The sequence below is a fragment of the Panicum virgatum genome, chromosome 9K, assembly GCF_016808335.1.
Source record: "Panicum virgatum strain AP13 chromosome 9K, P.virgatum_v5, whole genome shotgun sequence".
Taxonomy (NCBI): Eukaryota; Viridiplantae; Streptophyta; class Magnoliopsida; order Poales; family Poaceae; genus Panicum; species Panicum virgatum.
Genome location: NC_053144.1, coordinates 47,713,056 through 47,725,461, shown reverse-complemented (window position 1 = coordinate 47,725,461; position 12,406 = coordinate 47,713,056). Strand labels below are relative to the sequence as shown.

Here is a 12,406-nt window from a genome sequence, read left to right as displayed (position 1 = left end):
TAATCCTCGGCCACGTCGGCCGCCGCCGGTCTTATCCCCTCGAATCAAATCCCACTCATCCCCAGCCTTCTTTTCCCCTCTCCCCTCCGGTCCTCGCCCTCGGACCCCTTAATTCCAGCAGCAACTTTTCCTCCCATCGCCGGAATTACATACATGCGGCTGTCAGGGTGTTCAATCATTGCCAGAAAGTAAATAAATAATTATACTACCGTGGAGTAGTCGCACGCAAATCAACAGGATCGCGTCGACAATGAACGCGCAATTAGCTGTGTCCTTCCACCGTGCTGCACTGCTGCCAACGGATTACTACTGGTCATCGGCACCAGGTTACTTACCGGTGTCCACGTGCCAGGCTGCCGGGAACGGTCTGCGCCAGCCGCCAGGCTCTCATCCGGCGCGTCGCTGACGCGCCCCCGCGTGTCCCTGGGGTCGGGGGCCGCCGCCCTCTCGTCCTCCCTTCCCCATGTCCCCTCTTCTCCCCCACACGGCCACACCACCTCCTATATCCGTCCCGCGGCGCCGCGCTTCGCCCCCAACCGCGTCGCGTGTCCAAATCATTCTGCGGCCTGCTGGAGGGCAGCACCAGGTATCATCAGTCTACTAGCGTCCACCACCCTACTCCCAGTTACGAGAAGCACTCGCGGGCACCAGCTCAGCTCAGCTCAGCTAACCTCCCGCGCCGCGGCCGGAAACCAGAGCGGCGCCCGCGGCCCGCGCCGAGCATAAAGCCGGCGCTCGTGGCATTCCGATCCCCTGTTCGGTTCTAGTGCTCTGTTCGGTTCTGTTCTCCCGAGTGAAACCAATTCGAGCCTCTTCTCGTCTCCGACCTCGAGCTCGGTCCGTGGCCGTCGCCATGAGGAGCGCCGCGTCCCTGTCCCTCGTCTTGCTCATGGTCTTCCTCGCGGTCCCGGCCCCGGCTCGCGGCTGCGACCGCTGCGTGCGCCGCTCCAAGGCCACCTACCAGGCCTCCTCGCTCGCCCTCAACGGTAATCATTCAGCCGGCTCCGCGTCTCGGTCGAGGATTCATCTGTTTGTCGCTCGCAATTGATGGGGTTTTTTTTCCTTCCTGAATTGCGCAGCCGGTTCGTGCGGGTACGGCTCCCTGGCCGCGTCCTTCAACGGCGGCTTCCTCGCCGCGGCGGGCCCCGAGCTCTACCGGGGCGGCGTCGGCTGCGGCGCCTGCTTCCAGGTAGGCTCCTTCTCTTCTCCCCCCAGAGCCCCCAGTTCCTCCGCCGCGTCTTGGTGCGAATTCGGAATAATCAGGCGAGGGGATCGATCGCCGCCCATTTCAGGTGCGGTGCCGGGACAGCGAGCTCTGCAGCGCCGCCGGCGCCAAGGTGGTGGTGACTGACCAGGCGCGGACCTCGAGCCGCACGGGCCTGGCGCTGAGCGGCGCGGCGTACGCGACCATGGCGCGCGCCGGCATGGCCGCGCGGCTCAGGGCGCGGCGCGTCGTGGACGTCGAGTACAAGAGGTAGGTGCCCCGTGCCCGCCCGCCCAACCCCCTTGTCGCCGCCCGCGGTGCCGTGCGCAAGTACGGCGTGTCGGCGTCGGTAGTGTGCGGTGCGCCACCTCAGCTCCGCTCGCACGTGCCGATGACGCTGAGAGCAGCCGAGTTTTTTTTTTCTTTTCTTTTTTGGACGCAGGGGAGAAGAATTTAGCATCTGATCTGAATTTTCGTGGCGACAGGATCCCGTGCGAGTACGCGAACCGCAACCTGTCGATCCGCGTGGAGGAGAAGAGCCGGCCGCCGAGCGAGCTGTCCATCCGGTTCCTCTACCAGGGCGGCCAGACCGACATCGTCGCCGTCGACGTCGCCACGGTAAGCAACAAACAATTTATCCTCCCCGGCCGCTGCTCCAAACAAGGATTGAGAACTGGGGCCAGCGAAGCGACGCTCCAATTCGCTCGCCGGCGGTTGGTTGACGTGGTTGCCGGTGTGTTTTTTTTGTCGCTGGCACGCAGGTGGGGTCGTCCAACTGGCGGTTCATGACGCGGGAGCACGGGCCGGCGTGGAGCACGGCGCAGGCGCCGGCGGGGCCGCTGCAGCTCCGGCTGGTGGTGACCGGCGGGTACGACGGCAAGTGGGTGTGGGCGGAGTCGGAGGTGCTGCCGCGGCGGTGGGAGGCCGGCCGGGTCTACGACGCCGGGGTGCAGGTCGCCGACGTCGCGCAGGAAGGGTGCTACCCCTGCGACACGCACGAGTGGCAGTGACGTCGCGCGCGCACGCGCAGCCTGGATTGTAAAACTGTACAGCCCTTGTTTGCCTTTTTTGTGTCTTTTTTCTGGACCGTCCGTTTCTGGACGGATGGACGGATGGATGAAAGTGCGAAATGATGAATCGAATGGGAGAGTCAAACGTGCCGTTGCAACTTGGGCTCGGCCTTCCTGGCCCCCCACTTTTGTGTGCCGCGAAGTTGGAGCGCACGATGTGTAGCGTGCGTGGTGTGCTGCGTGCATGATGGCTTTGGTCGTCGACGACGAGCGCTTCCACTTCTCGGCGCTCAGGGCCACTCGTTCCGAGCGGGCGCACGCCGTCGCCGCGACGGCCAACGGGGGAGGTGAGGTCACGCGGACGTAGCTGAGCCGGGAGGAAATGTTCGGCAGGTTCCACAGCTCCCGGCCAGCGCGCGCTTAACATTTGGGTTTCCACACCGGGCGACGGCTGCCCGGGCCGGTGACATCATGCAGTTGTTGGGCCGAGCCTGCAGTGACGCATGGTCGGCGCTGGAACTGGAAGAGAGTGGCCGGCATTTCTCGAACTTAGCCGTTGCAGGCTTGCAGGCCGGTTCCCTACACTAGAGATTAGAAAATTTTGACCGGTAATTACGGTGTTAAATAAAATTAGTTTATAAAATCAACCTCAGAACTTCTGTGTTAGAAATTTTGAAGAATCTAATGAGACCTTAGACCGCGTGATTAGAGGATGGTTACTGTAGCCAATCATTAATTAATTACTATCATTAGATTCGTTGCGAAAAGTTATACCCATCTCTGAGAGCAAGGCCAATAATTTAGCCTATTGCCGGCCACAAGACTCTTTGCAGCTCAACTCTCAGCCCACTTGTATAGTGATTTAGCTCCCCACCATTAATACATGGCCCACTTCTTTATCTCATAAAATTTTTTGATTCTTGTGTTAAAACTAGATGTAAGCTTGCAGTTCATTTTCTCTCTCTCATAAGCTTACAGCCCACTTCCTCTCTCTATCTTCTATTTTCTTTCTTCCACCTCATCATTCAGCCTTTTTATAACTCATCATAATACTCGCTCTGAAAAAAAATTTACAAATAGACTTCATTTAGTATTTTATGTATGCGAGATTCTTTCTCAGCTCGTGTGCACTAGAAATTCCCGGTGCGAACCAAACAAGACATATTTTTGCACACGAGGCACAAAGCTCCGGACGCACTTTTTTTTGTTGGGTTCCTTTCTGCTGGAACGTTGTGCTCGGAGAAACACGGCGGGCTGAATGTTGATGCTTGATACCGGAGCAGAGCAGCTACAAACACATCGGCAGAGCGCGGGTGCCGGGTGCCGGGTGCCGGGTGGTGTGTGCCTCGCTCCTCGTCGCGAGCACACGATGGCATGCGCCGCCTGCTCCGTACGGAAATGTTCGGCAGGTCCAGCAGAGTGGCCGGCCGTGGTTGGGCCGGTGGCATCATTGGCTCCTCTTGTTTTTTCTTTTTTTGTCGAAGCAGAGTAGCCGGCATTTGGAAATGGGAATTTCGCTGATGCAGCGTCTCTTCTGCCTTCGGCGCCTTTGACTCTTCTCCCTCTGGCTGCCGGGGCACGTCATCGTCAGGCAACAGGTCGCGGGTGGTGGGTGCCTGGTGCCTCGCCCTTCATCGGAACTTGATCGGGTCTTTTCACGCGCGTTGCGGCGATGCCATGCGCGCCGCCCGCCTCGTAGTACGGCTGAAAAGCCTCAAAAACATTCGCGCCACGCTGCCACGCGGCCTGATCGAGGTCATCCGTCATCACGTGCTGAGACGGCGACCTTCGGCGGCGGTCGCGCCGATGATTGTTGTGCCGCGCGAGGAGGTCGCGCGGTCGCGTCGGGAGGGATCCCGGTGGGCAGCGTCTGACACTTCCTCGCTCGCTGCCGCCGCACATCAGCGTTCGGCATGGAGGCGGGCGCGCGTCGCCGCTCCTCATCGGACGTGAACGGGTCCTCCCTCCTCAGCGCACGATGGCATGCGTCGTCTGAACGGTACCGCCGAGACATCGCGGTGCCTGTCACCAGTTTCCATTTTTGGTGATAAGAATTACTCAGCTATTCGTCGTCAGGGCCGGTCCTGACTTTTTCGTAACCCGGTGCGAAAAAAATAATGGAAGCCTCCATTCACAATGAAAACATAAAAATTTAAATTGACAATCCGGCATGACAAGCAGGTGGCGAATCGACGATAAGTAGACAGCAATGGCTTCTCGCGAGAAAGTTAAAAGAGGCGCTGAAGCGTGTAGTTGGACACAGGTTGAATTATCCCTCCCAAAAAAATTTTATCCCTCCTAAAATTCTTGCCCATCTAAGAGATGATAATGACGCTAATTTTGTATAGACCTTGCAAAAAATATAAGTATGCACACACACATACACATAGGAAATGGGAGACAGAGTGAGTATTAGCCCATGGATCCAAACAACATACCTTGAACTAATTCTTAGCATACTAGTTTAAGACTAAACATTAACTCTCAAAATTAGCCCTGGGCTAAAGTTCCAAACAGAACCCTGTCAAATACTTAGATGATCCGAGTCTCTTTCAACACCTAAATGAGCTAGCTTATGAGTACAAGTGTTATTTATGACTTACATGCCTCCTAACTGTAGCATCACTGTAGCCAATTATCGATTACTTACCGTCATTAGATTCGTCGCGAAAAGTTACACCCATCTCTGAAATTTTTTTGTAAATTAACTTCATTTACTACTTCATGAATAAAAGATTTTTTCATAGAATAGAATAGTGTGAACCAAACACGGCCGAGGAGATGCCGAGGTGGAAGAAGGCCGATACCTTTTGGCACGCCCCGCCGCCAGCCTACTCGTCTGGCCCACCACGACATGGCTTCTGTCGCCCAGGCCCAGCGCCGCCTGTGGGCCGAACAAATAGCTGTCTGCTTGTTTATCTTCAGTTCTGTTCTTCTTCGGTCTAACAAAACCGTTGCAGCGTGCGTCATGCAGCCCATTCCAACTGCACATTCAAGGCCCGAGCTGGAAACCGAAACAGACCTCTCTCTCTCCTCCGCCGCGCAGAGCTTTGGGCCCTCCCGTTTGGAACAGAGAAATTCACGTGGTAACCTTGTGGCCAAGAAACGATTCTGGGTTGCCTTGGAGCCTTCATTGGCGGCGGCTGGCGATGGATCGACGACGGCGGTCGCTGGAGGCTTCTGATTCTTGGGGATTTCACAGGGTCCAGGGACCTTTTTGTACTTTGTGCTTTTCTCAAGAGTCTCTGTGTAAGTTGGTTGGACAGCTGTCCTTGTATCCTCCTACGTATCTGTACTCGTATGCATATTTATACGTCTTTCTTAACCAGTAATACAGGTACGTTGAATAAAAAAAAGAGAAACGATTCTGACTTTTCCCGGCGTCATCCTCCCGATGCCGCCAGGCGCCAGCAGCGCGCAGCCGTGACAAGGGCAGCAATGCCAGACTCCAGTAGCTTTCTGCCTGGAAGGAACTGCGCGTATGCTGCAGTTGCCAGGCCCTGTAGTATTGCTTGAGGCCCTGTTTAATTCTCTTTACATGTAAACGCAATTTTTTTTTACGAAGGAATCTTGCCAATTTGAAGTACTAAATGAAGTCTATTAATTTTTTTTGCACAGATAGGTTGTAAATCGCGAGACGAATCTAATGGTACTAATTAATCCATGATTAAATAGTAATTAGCGGATGATTACTGTAGCATCTCTGTTGCGAATCATGGATTAAGTAGGTTCATTAGATTCGTCTCGTGATTTATAGCCCATCCATGTAAAAAGTTTTTTAAATAGACTTCATTTAGTACTTCAAATTAGCGAGATTCCTTCGTAAAATTTTACGTTTACAGCTTTTTTACGTTTACGGGGTGGGAACTAAACCGGCCTTAATCAGTTCGATTCGAAGAGGTTGACTTGGTAGCGATGTGCCACTGCTCGATCTCTGTCCTCGCCTCACATTGAATGCACGCTGACCAGCGTCGTCCCACTGCAACATTTGCATCGCTGTCTCCACTGGTAGATAAGGCAGAGACCAGAGAGCACAGAGCTGAGAGCTGGGTCTCGTGAAGCACAGACGGGGACGGTTGACTTCACGGCTCGCCGTTGGCTGCTAGCTTGCCAGCCCGATACGTGCAAGTGGGGGCGCTACACGAGCCTCTTGCTCGGCGTAAGAGTATTACAAGTGAATGTAAGAAGACTAAATGCTGAGGTGGATGAGAGAAAAGAGGAGAAAGTGGAGAGGTGGGCTGCAAATTTGCAGCCAGCTTGGGCACAAGAACTAAAAAATCTTGTGAGAGTGATATGTGAGCCTTATATTAATAATAAATGACTATACTACTATATTAATTGACTGAAAAGTAGACTATAAAAATTCTTACAGCCAACGGTTGTCTGAATTATTAACCTCGCTCCAAAGGCTCTCTGCCTCTGCGAGCTCGCAGCCGTCGTCCCGGTCCCGTTGACATTTCCACGTACTGGAGTCGAGTATGGACAGAGGAGTCAACGCGTACGTCCAACGGGCAGCACTGTACCCTGCTTCCTGCACGAGTGCAAGAAAGTCTACGCCCGTGACCTGCCTGTAGACGACGACCGACGTGAACACGCGTGTGTTCATGCATCTCCTTATTTCCGCGATCTCCGTTGCTTTCGATGACGTACCTGCTGATGCATCTCGTCGACTCTCTTTTTTTTTTCGAAAGACGATGCATCTCGACTCTTGCGTGACTGTGTCTATCATGGGATGGCAGTGCAGGATCGGAACGTACGCTCCTGAACTAATCCGTGACATCAATATACTCTACAGACTTCGGAACTGACTGGGCGATTCGTGTAGTGGCCTTGGTGTTGGTGGCACTTGGCAGTGTTGATTCTCCAAAAGACTCATTGTTTTGAAATGGTAATAAGCTAATACCGTCCATTTTGGACTTGGGTTCAGTCCGTCCGTAAGTGCAGGTGCGTGAGTGCCAAGTCCTGGAAGGAATAAAATTTACCGAAGCAATTTGCCGTTTATTTATTGATGTGTCAACTCTGACCTTCAGATACGGTGCGTCCAAGTCCAAGTGCGAGCTTCCCGGCCCGTCGTTCATACTATATCTTATACAGAGACGTACTACAGACTAGTTAAAAACGAAAATGTTAGTTTATTTTTTTTGTTACTCTCGTGCTAGCTTGCTGCCTGTAGATCCTGTAGTAGTAGCATATGGCGCCACCCTCTCGATGTAATAAACCAATTTGTTGATATAAAGGCTCTCCAGTTTGCAGATTTTTTTTCGGCCTCCGTTGACTCCCAAAGCCTACTGGAATTAAGAATACGGCGAGCAAAGGCACCCTGACCTGACTGCAAGCATGACACGTCCCGCTAACAGTGCTCGATCAGCATCTTTCTGTACGAGGAGAAAGAGAAAAGTCTACGCCTCAGTCCGCCCGTGACCTGCTATAGCTTGGAGGGGGTGTGTGAACGTGTGACCTTCTGGGACCTTTTGGACGACCTATTGCTTTCAGAGACCAGCGACCCTTTCTCTGTCTAGGGGCCGCTATCCGATCTGATAACGTCCGTGCTGATCGATCTGTAGTGTATCAGGGCGCGATGGCGTCTGAGGTCCGGAGCACCCATCTCGTGAACTAATCCATGATATCACAGCATGTTTACCGGCTTCATCAAGAGACCCACCCGTGATTTCACTTTCTGCACTAATTAACGTATTGACCGGGCCATCGATCGGCGCAGCATGCCGGCGTACGTTGTCGTTTTAATTCGCCGTCTTGGACTCGAGGGCTACCTGCGACGGACGTCTAGCCCGGTCTGGCGGTCTGTCAGTAGCTGTTGCTTTCATGTCTGCATCCTAATTGGTCCAAATTATTCTTCCCGAACTCGCGATCAGTACCTAACTTGTTGGCTTCTCTTCTTGTAGTATATTCTATTCTACTAGTACTTTGTCATCAGCTCGATCTGACCTCTCCAAGTCTTTCTTGATCGCCACATGTCTACGTCGACTATATTTCTTTTTATCAGGAAATATATAAACCGGCCGGAAAGCGGCCCTCGCGCGTCAGTCCCGCGGCTGATCCAGAATTAAAGGTCCGACCGGTCAAGTTATTACTATACGAAACCATCAGGCGTTGCGTACCTGCTGACGCGAAGTTGCCAGCCGCGGCTAGTCAGCGCGCGAGATTTGTTCGCGCCGTCTGGGTGGTAGATGCTCACCGCTCTCTCTGCTGGCGGCTAGGCGACAGCGACCGACGGTGCCCCGCCGCTACGTACCGTGTGGTTGAAGTTCAACCACATGGCGGGAGAGAGAAAGACCGGTTCCTGCGTTCTGCTGGTTCGTTCCGCGCGCGCCCGGTCGGTCCGTGGCTGCGCGCACCGCCGCACCGGAACGCCACGCATGACGCATCCGACCCGACCGATCGGTCACGCAGCCCGTTAGGACATGGCCAATAAAAAAACGACATGGTATATTCACGCGCGATGCACGCACCCGCACCCAGCTCCGGATCAGCGGGTGGTCGTGCATGGATCCGTACGAGAGACGCCCTCTCGGGCGTGGCCCAGCCAGGTGCGTGCTGCCTCAGATCAGATGCGCGACGAGCTAATAATTAATCGCCACCGAAAACACGTGACGGGTCGACGGGCCTGGCGCCTAACGACGGATCAAGCCTTAAGCAAAGCGCCCCCCTCGCTCGCCCGCCGGAGTTTAAGTGCCCGCGGGCCAGCCCCATGACCCCCCATCCCGTCACCCCCATCGATCCGAGGCCAAGCCCCAGCGGATCAATGATTTCTTTTGTTGGGTGCGGCGCACCCGTCGTCGAGCCGGACGACCCAGCCGAAAAAGGCGATCCATCGGACCTGAACAGAGGGGAGCATCGCGCCGCGCGATTCAATGCGCGCAGGCCTACACACAGCTAGGTCACCGATCGGAGATGGGTTCGGTCTTGAGTCCGGACCAAACTGGGGGGACGGGCGCCAATCAGTGATGAAGGTGGGCAGCGGCCACGGCGGGTGGGCGGCGGCCGGACGTGCCCATGTGATCGGAGGTGGCCTCCGGCGCAGGGCACCGGCGGCAGTGCGGTACTGTGCATCGTCCCTCACCCTAGCCACGTGTCCGCGCAGGGATGGGGGTACTAATGCTGTGTGGGCAGTGTGGCCGTGTGGGGAACAAATTTAGTTCGATGCCAATCTGAGTCTTGTTTAGATGCATAAAATTTTGGGCGTAGCATTTTCGTTTGTATTTGATAATTATTGTCCCGCCATGAGTTAACTAGGCTCAAAAAATTCATCTAGCAAATTATAGACAAACTGTGTAATTAGTTATTTGGTAATCACTCTATTAAGGCCGGCCATATATTTGTTCTCCGGAACAGCCGGCCTCTAGTCGAGTGCCTCGTTCCCATCCACGTGCGTAGGCCCAGCATTTGTTTGTAAACCTTATCCCCTCGCCCTCTCGTTATGATCCACTCATCCATCCGCCCCTCCGCCAATGGCGCTGCGCCCGTACCCCCGGCTGCCTCCGTCGCTGCGAGCGGGGCGCCGCTGAATGACGACGAGGAGGAGGCCATGGCGGAGGAGGCGGTCGTCACTCTCGTCGCGCACCGCGAGCGCGAGCGCTGCAAGCTCAATCTACTCCACTACTAGTCCCTGGTACGTGCCCTCGTGCCCGCCGCCGCATCCCCGCCCATCGCCGCCCGCCGTCGCTGCAGCTCGACCTCCGTCCAGTGCTCGCTAAATCTCGCGCCCGCCATGCCGACGTCCGCCGAACCCCTCCGCCGCGCTCCCCCTCACCTTCCACGGTTCGACCTTGAGGACTTCAAGGTATATACGCCCCCTACTGCTCCCCATCCTCCTCCCACCAATTCCGCTTCGATCTAGCCGTCTCCGCCGCAACGAACTCTCACCCGTGCTGTATAGGGGGGCTCTCCTTCGACGTGCTGTTCGGGGACTTGGTGGACGATCTGCTCCCGGAGTACCGCGGGGAGGATGACTCCGTGGCCGCGAGCTACTCGGCCTGTTCAAGCACTCATGCAAGGAGCTCGTCGGCCTCCGCAGGAAGGTCTGTTGCGTCGCACCCCCCCCCCTTCTGCCGGTGGTGCTGAATGCTGGCTGCATCTACGTTCCACATGCCTGCCTGCTTGACTGAATCGAGTGGGGTGGTTGGTTTCTGGGGATGTTGTTGTGTGCTCTGATGGTGTGGTGTTTTCTGTTTTTGGTTGATAGATTGACAATCGACTCCAGAATTTGAAGGAAGAGGTGGCGGTTTTGGACGCAAAGCATTGCAAGATGAGGACGAGCAGACCAGCGCTCAGAAAGTGACGCAAACTACATGAGGTCAAATACTGCAGCAGCCAACAGGCACGCCTACAACTTTTTGTGATCGTCACTGACAAATTCTGTGAGCGCCTTTTCTCTCCCCCCTCCCTTTCTGTTGTGCTGATGCACTAGATTTTAGGAAATAATTTTCTTCGTTAATCTTCATGTGTGCTCAGGTGTTTTTTGAGACAGTTTTTTTTGGTGGTATCAGTTGGATGTATGCTATCATTTGGATGGTAAAAAACTGGTTGTCATTTTATTTTGCTACCAGTTGGATATATGGTATCATTTGTTTGCAAAGTTATTGAAATTTATTGTAGAGTTGCACTTGTTTACTAGACCATCTAGCCCAGGTCCTAAAAAAATCCACCGAGCAGCTTGTGATTTTGGGACTGGAAACGAGTAGCTGTCCTTTGTTTTCGCTCGCTAGAATTCTGTAACCCCCTAGTAGTGGTGATCGGGCTTTAGGGGTTAGTCAACGAGTGTATCTACTCTTATTTGTGGGCAACATATACTAAATTAACAATAAAATTATTCAGTTCAGTTTAGCATTTTGTGTTTTAATTTTTAGCATTTCTTGTGCTCTGCTTTTTACCCTTCTAGCTCCTGCTGTTCACAAAACTATCCTAGGATGAACCTGCTTTTGCAATTATTGTAAACCAGCTTGGTGACTTGGCTAAGCAAGTGCAAAACTACAAATAGGATGTCTGCAAACCACAAACCTTTCTACTAGCATTATCAGAAGCATTTTAACGAATTTTTGTATGCATTTAAATACTGTTTAGATAGCATTTTAAATATTCACTTCAAGCACTTTTATAAGTCTCATGTGCATGGTTTTTAAGGCGTCGCCTAGGCGTCCAGGCGCTTGAAAAACCCTGGGCGTCTTGGACGCCACGACCAAAATCAGCAAAATGAGAGAGCAGGGAGGGAGGAGATATATATATATATATATATATATATATATATATATATATATATATATATATATATATATATATATATATATATAGAGAGAGAGAGAGAGGTAGAACTGGAGGAGGACCAGGTAACGCTAACGACCCATTTCTGCTTCTATCCCCTTCGGTTCTGGCTCTTGAAGTGCAGCAGCAGGGGAATCTCGCGTGGGGATCTAGAAGGGGAGCGGCAGCAGCAGTGAGGAAGGAGAGGGGAGATCTAGAAGTGGGCGGCAGCAGCAGTGAGAAAGGAGAAGGGAGATCTAGAAGGGGGCGGCAGCAGCAGTGAGGAAACGAAGGGGAGATCTGGAAGGAGGCGGGTCCAGGAGTCGACATGGAGATCAGGATTGGGAAGGAGAAGAGGCACCTGGAGGTTGGAGGAGCAGCATCGGGAGGAAGAAGAGGCACCTGTAGCAGAGCAGAGCAACTCACGATAGTTGGGGAGGGGTTTTATGGGCTGCCTGCTGGGCTGGGCCTTTTTTGTTCCTTGTCCTCTTCCTTTTATTTTTCATTTCCCTTTTTATCCCTAAATCATACTGCTGCTTTGAATTTTTTTAATAATCATATGGCGTCGCCTTGCCACGCCTTATGCTCGCCTAGGCGTCGCCTAGGCGACTTGAATGAGTGTCTCGCCACGGATCGCCTTGCTGCCTTAAAAACAATGCTCATGTGATAGACTCTCTTTTTGCCTGGAATCAAGTCTTTTATATCATTACAATCATAGGCCAAATAGATTTAGGTTTCAATGGATGAACAAACACAACCCTTTTCTGAATCGAAAGTGTTTGGCTCATTTCTCTATACATTTTTGGAGCAGTGTGACATGGTTGACTTGCAAATCCTGCACTTATTCATGTTTGCTTGTGCATTCATCCCTTTAGCTATAGCATATTTTCTCTTTTTCGTATGGTTCAACTTTTGATCTTGGTGGTGGTTTATG

The 12,406-nt window shown here is 53.1% G+C and overlaps 1 protein-coding gene across 1 annotated transcript; it reads left to right on the top strand.

Annotated features, from left to right (window-relative positions):
- Positions 1–506: 506 nt before the first annotated feature.
- LOC120651815 (expansin-like A2) lies at positions 507–2,372 on the top strand. The gene is made up of 5 exons (XM_039929447.1): positions 507–986; positions 1,080–1,189; positions 1,293–1,474; positions 1,690–1,822; positions 1,966–2,372. The coding sequence occupies exons 1-5, from the start codon at positions 854–856 to the stop codon at positions 2,212–2,214; spliced, it is 807 nt and encodes a 268-aa protein (XP_039785381.1). The 5' UTR covers positions 507–853; the 3' UTR covers positions 2,215–2,372.
- Positions 2,373–12,406: the final 10,034 nt, after the last annotated feature.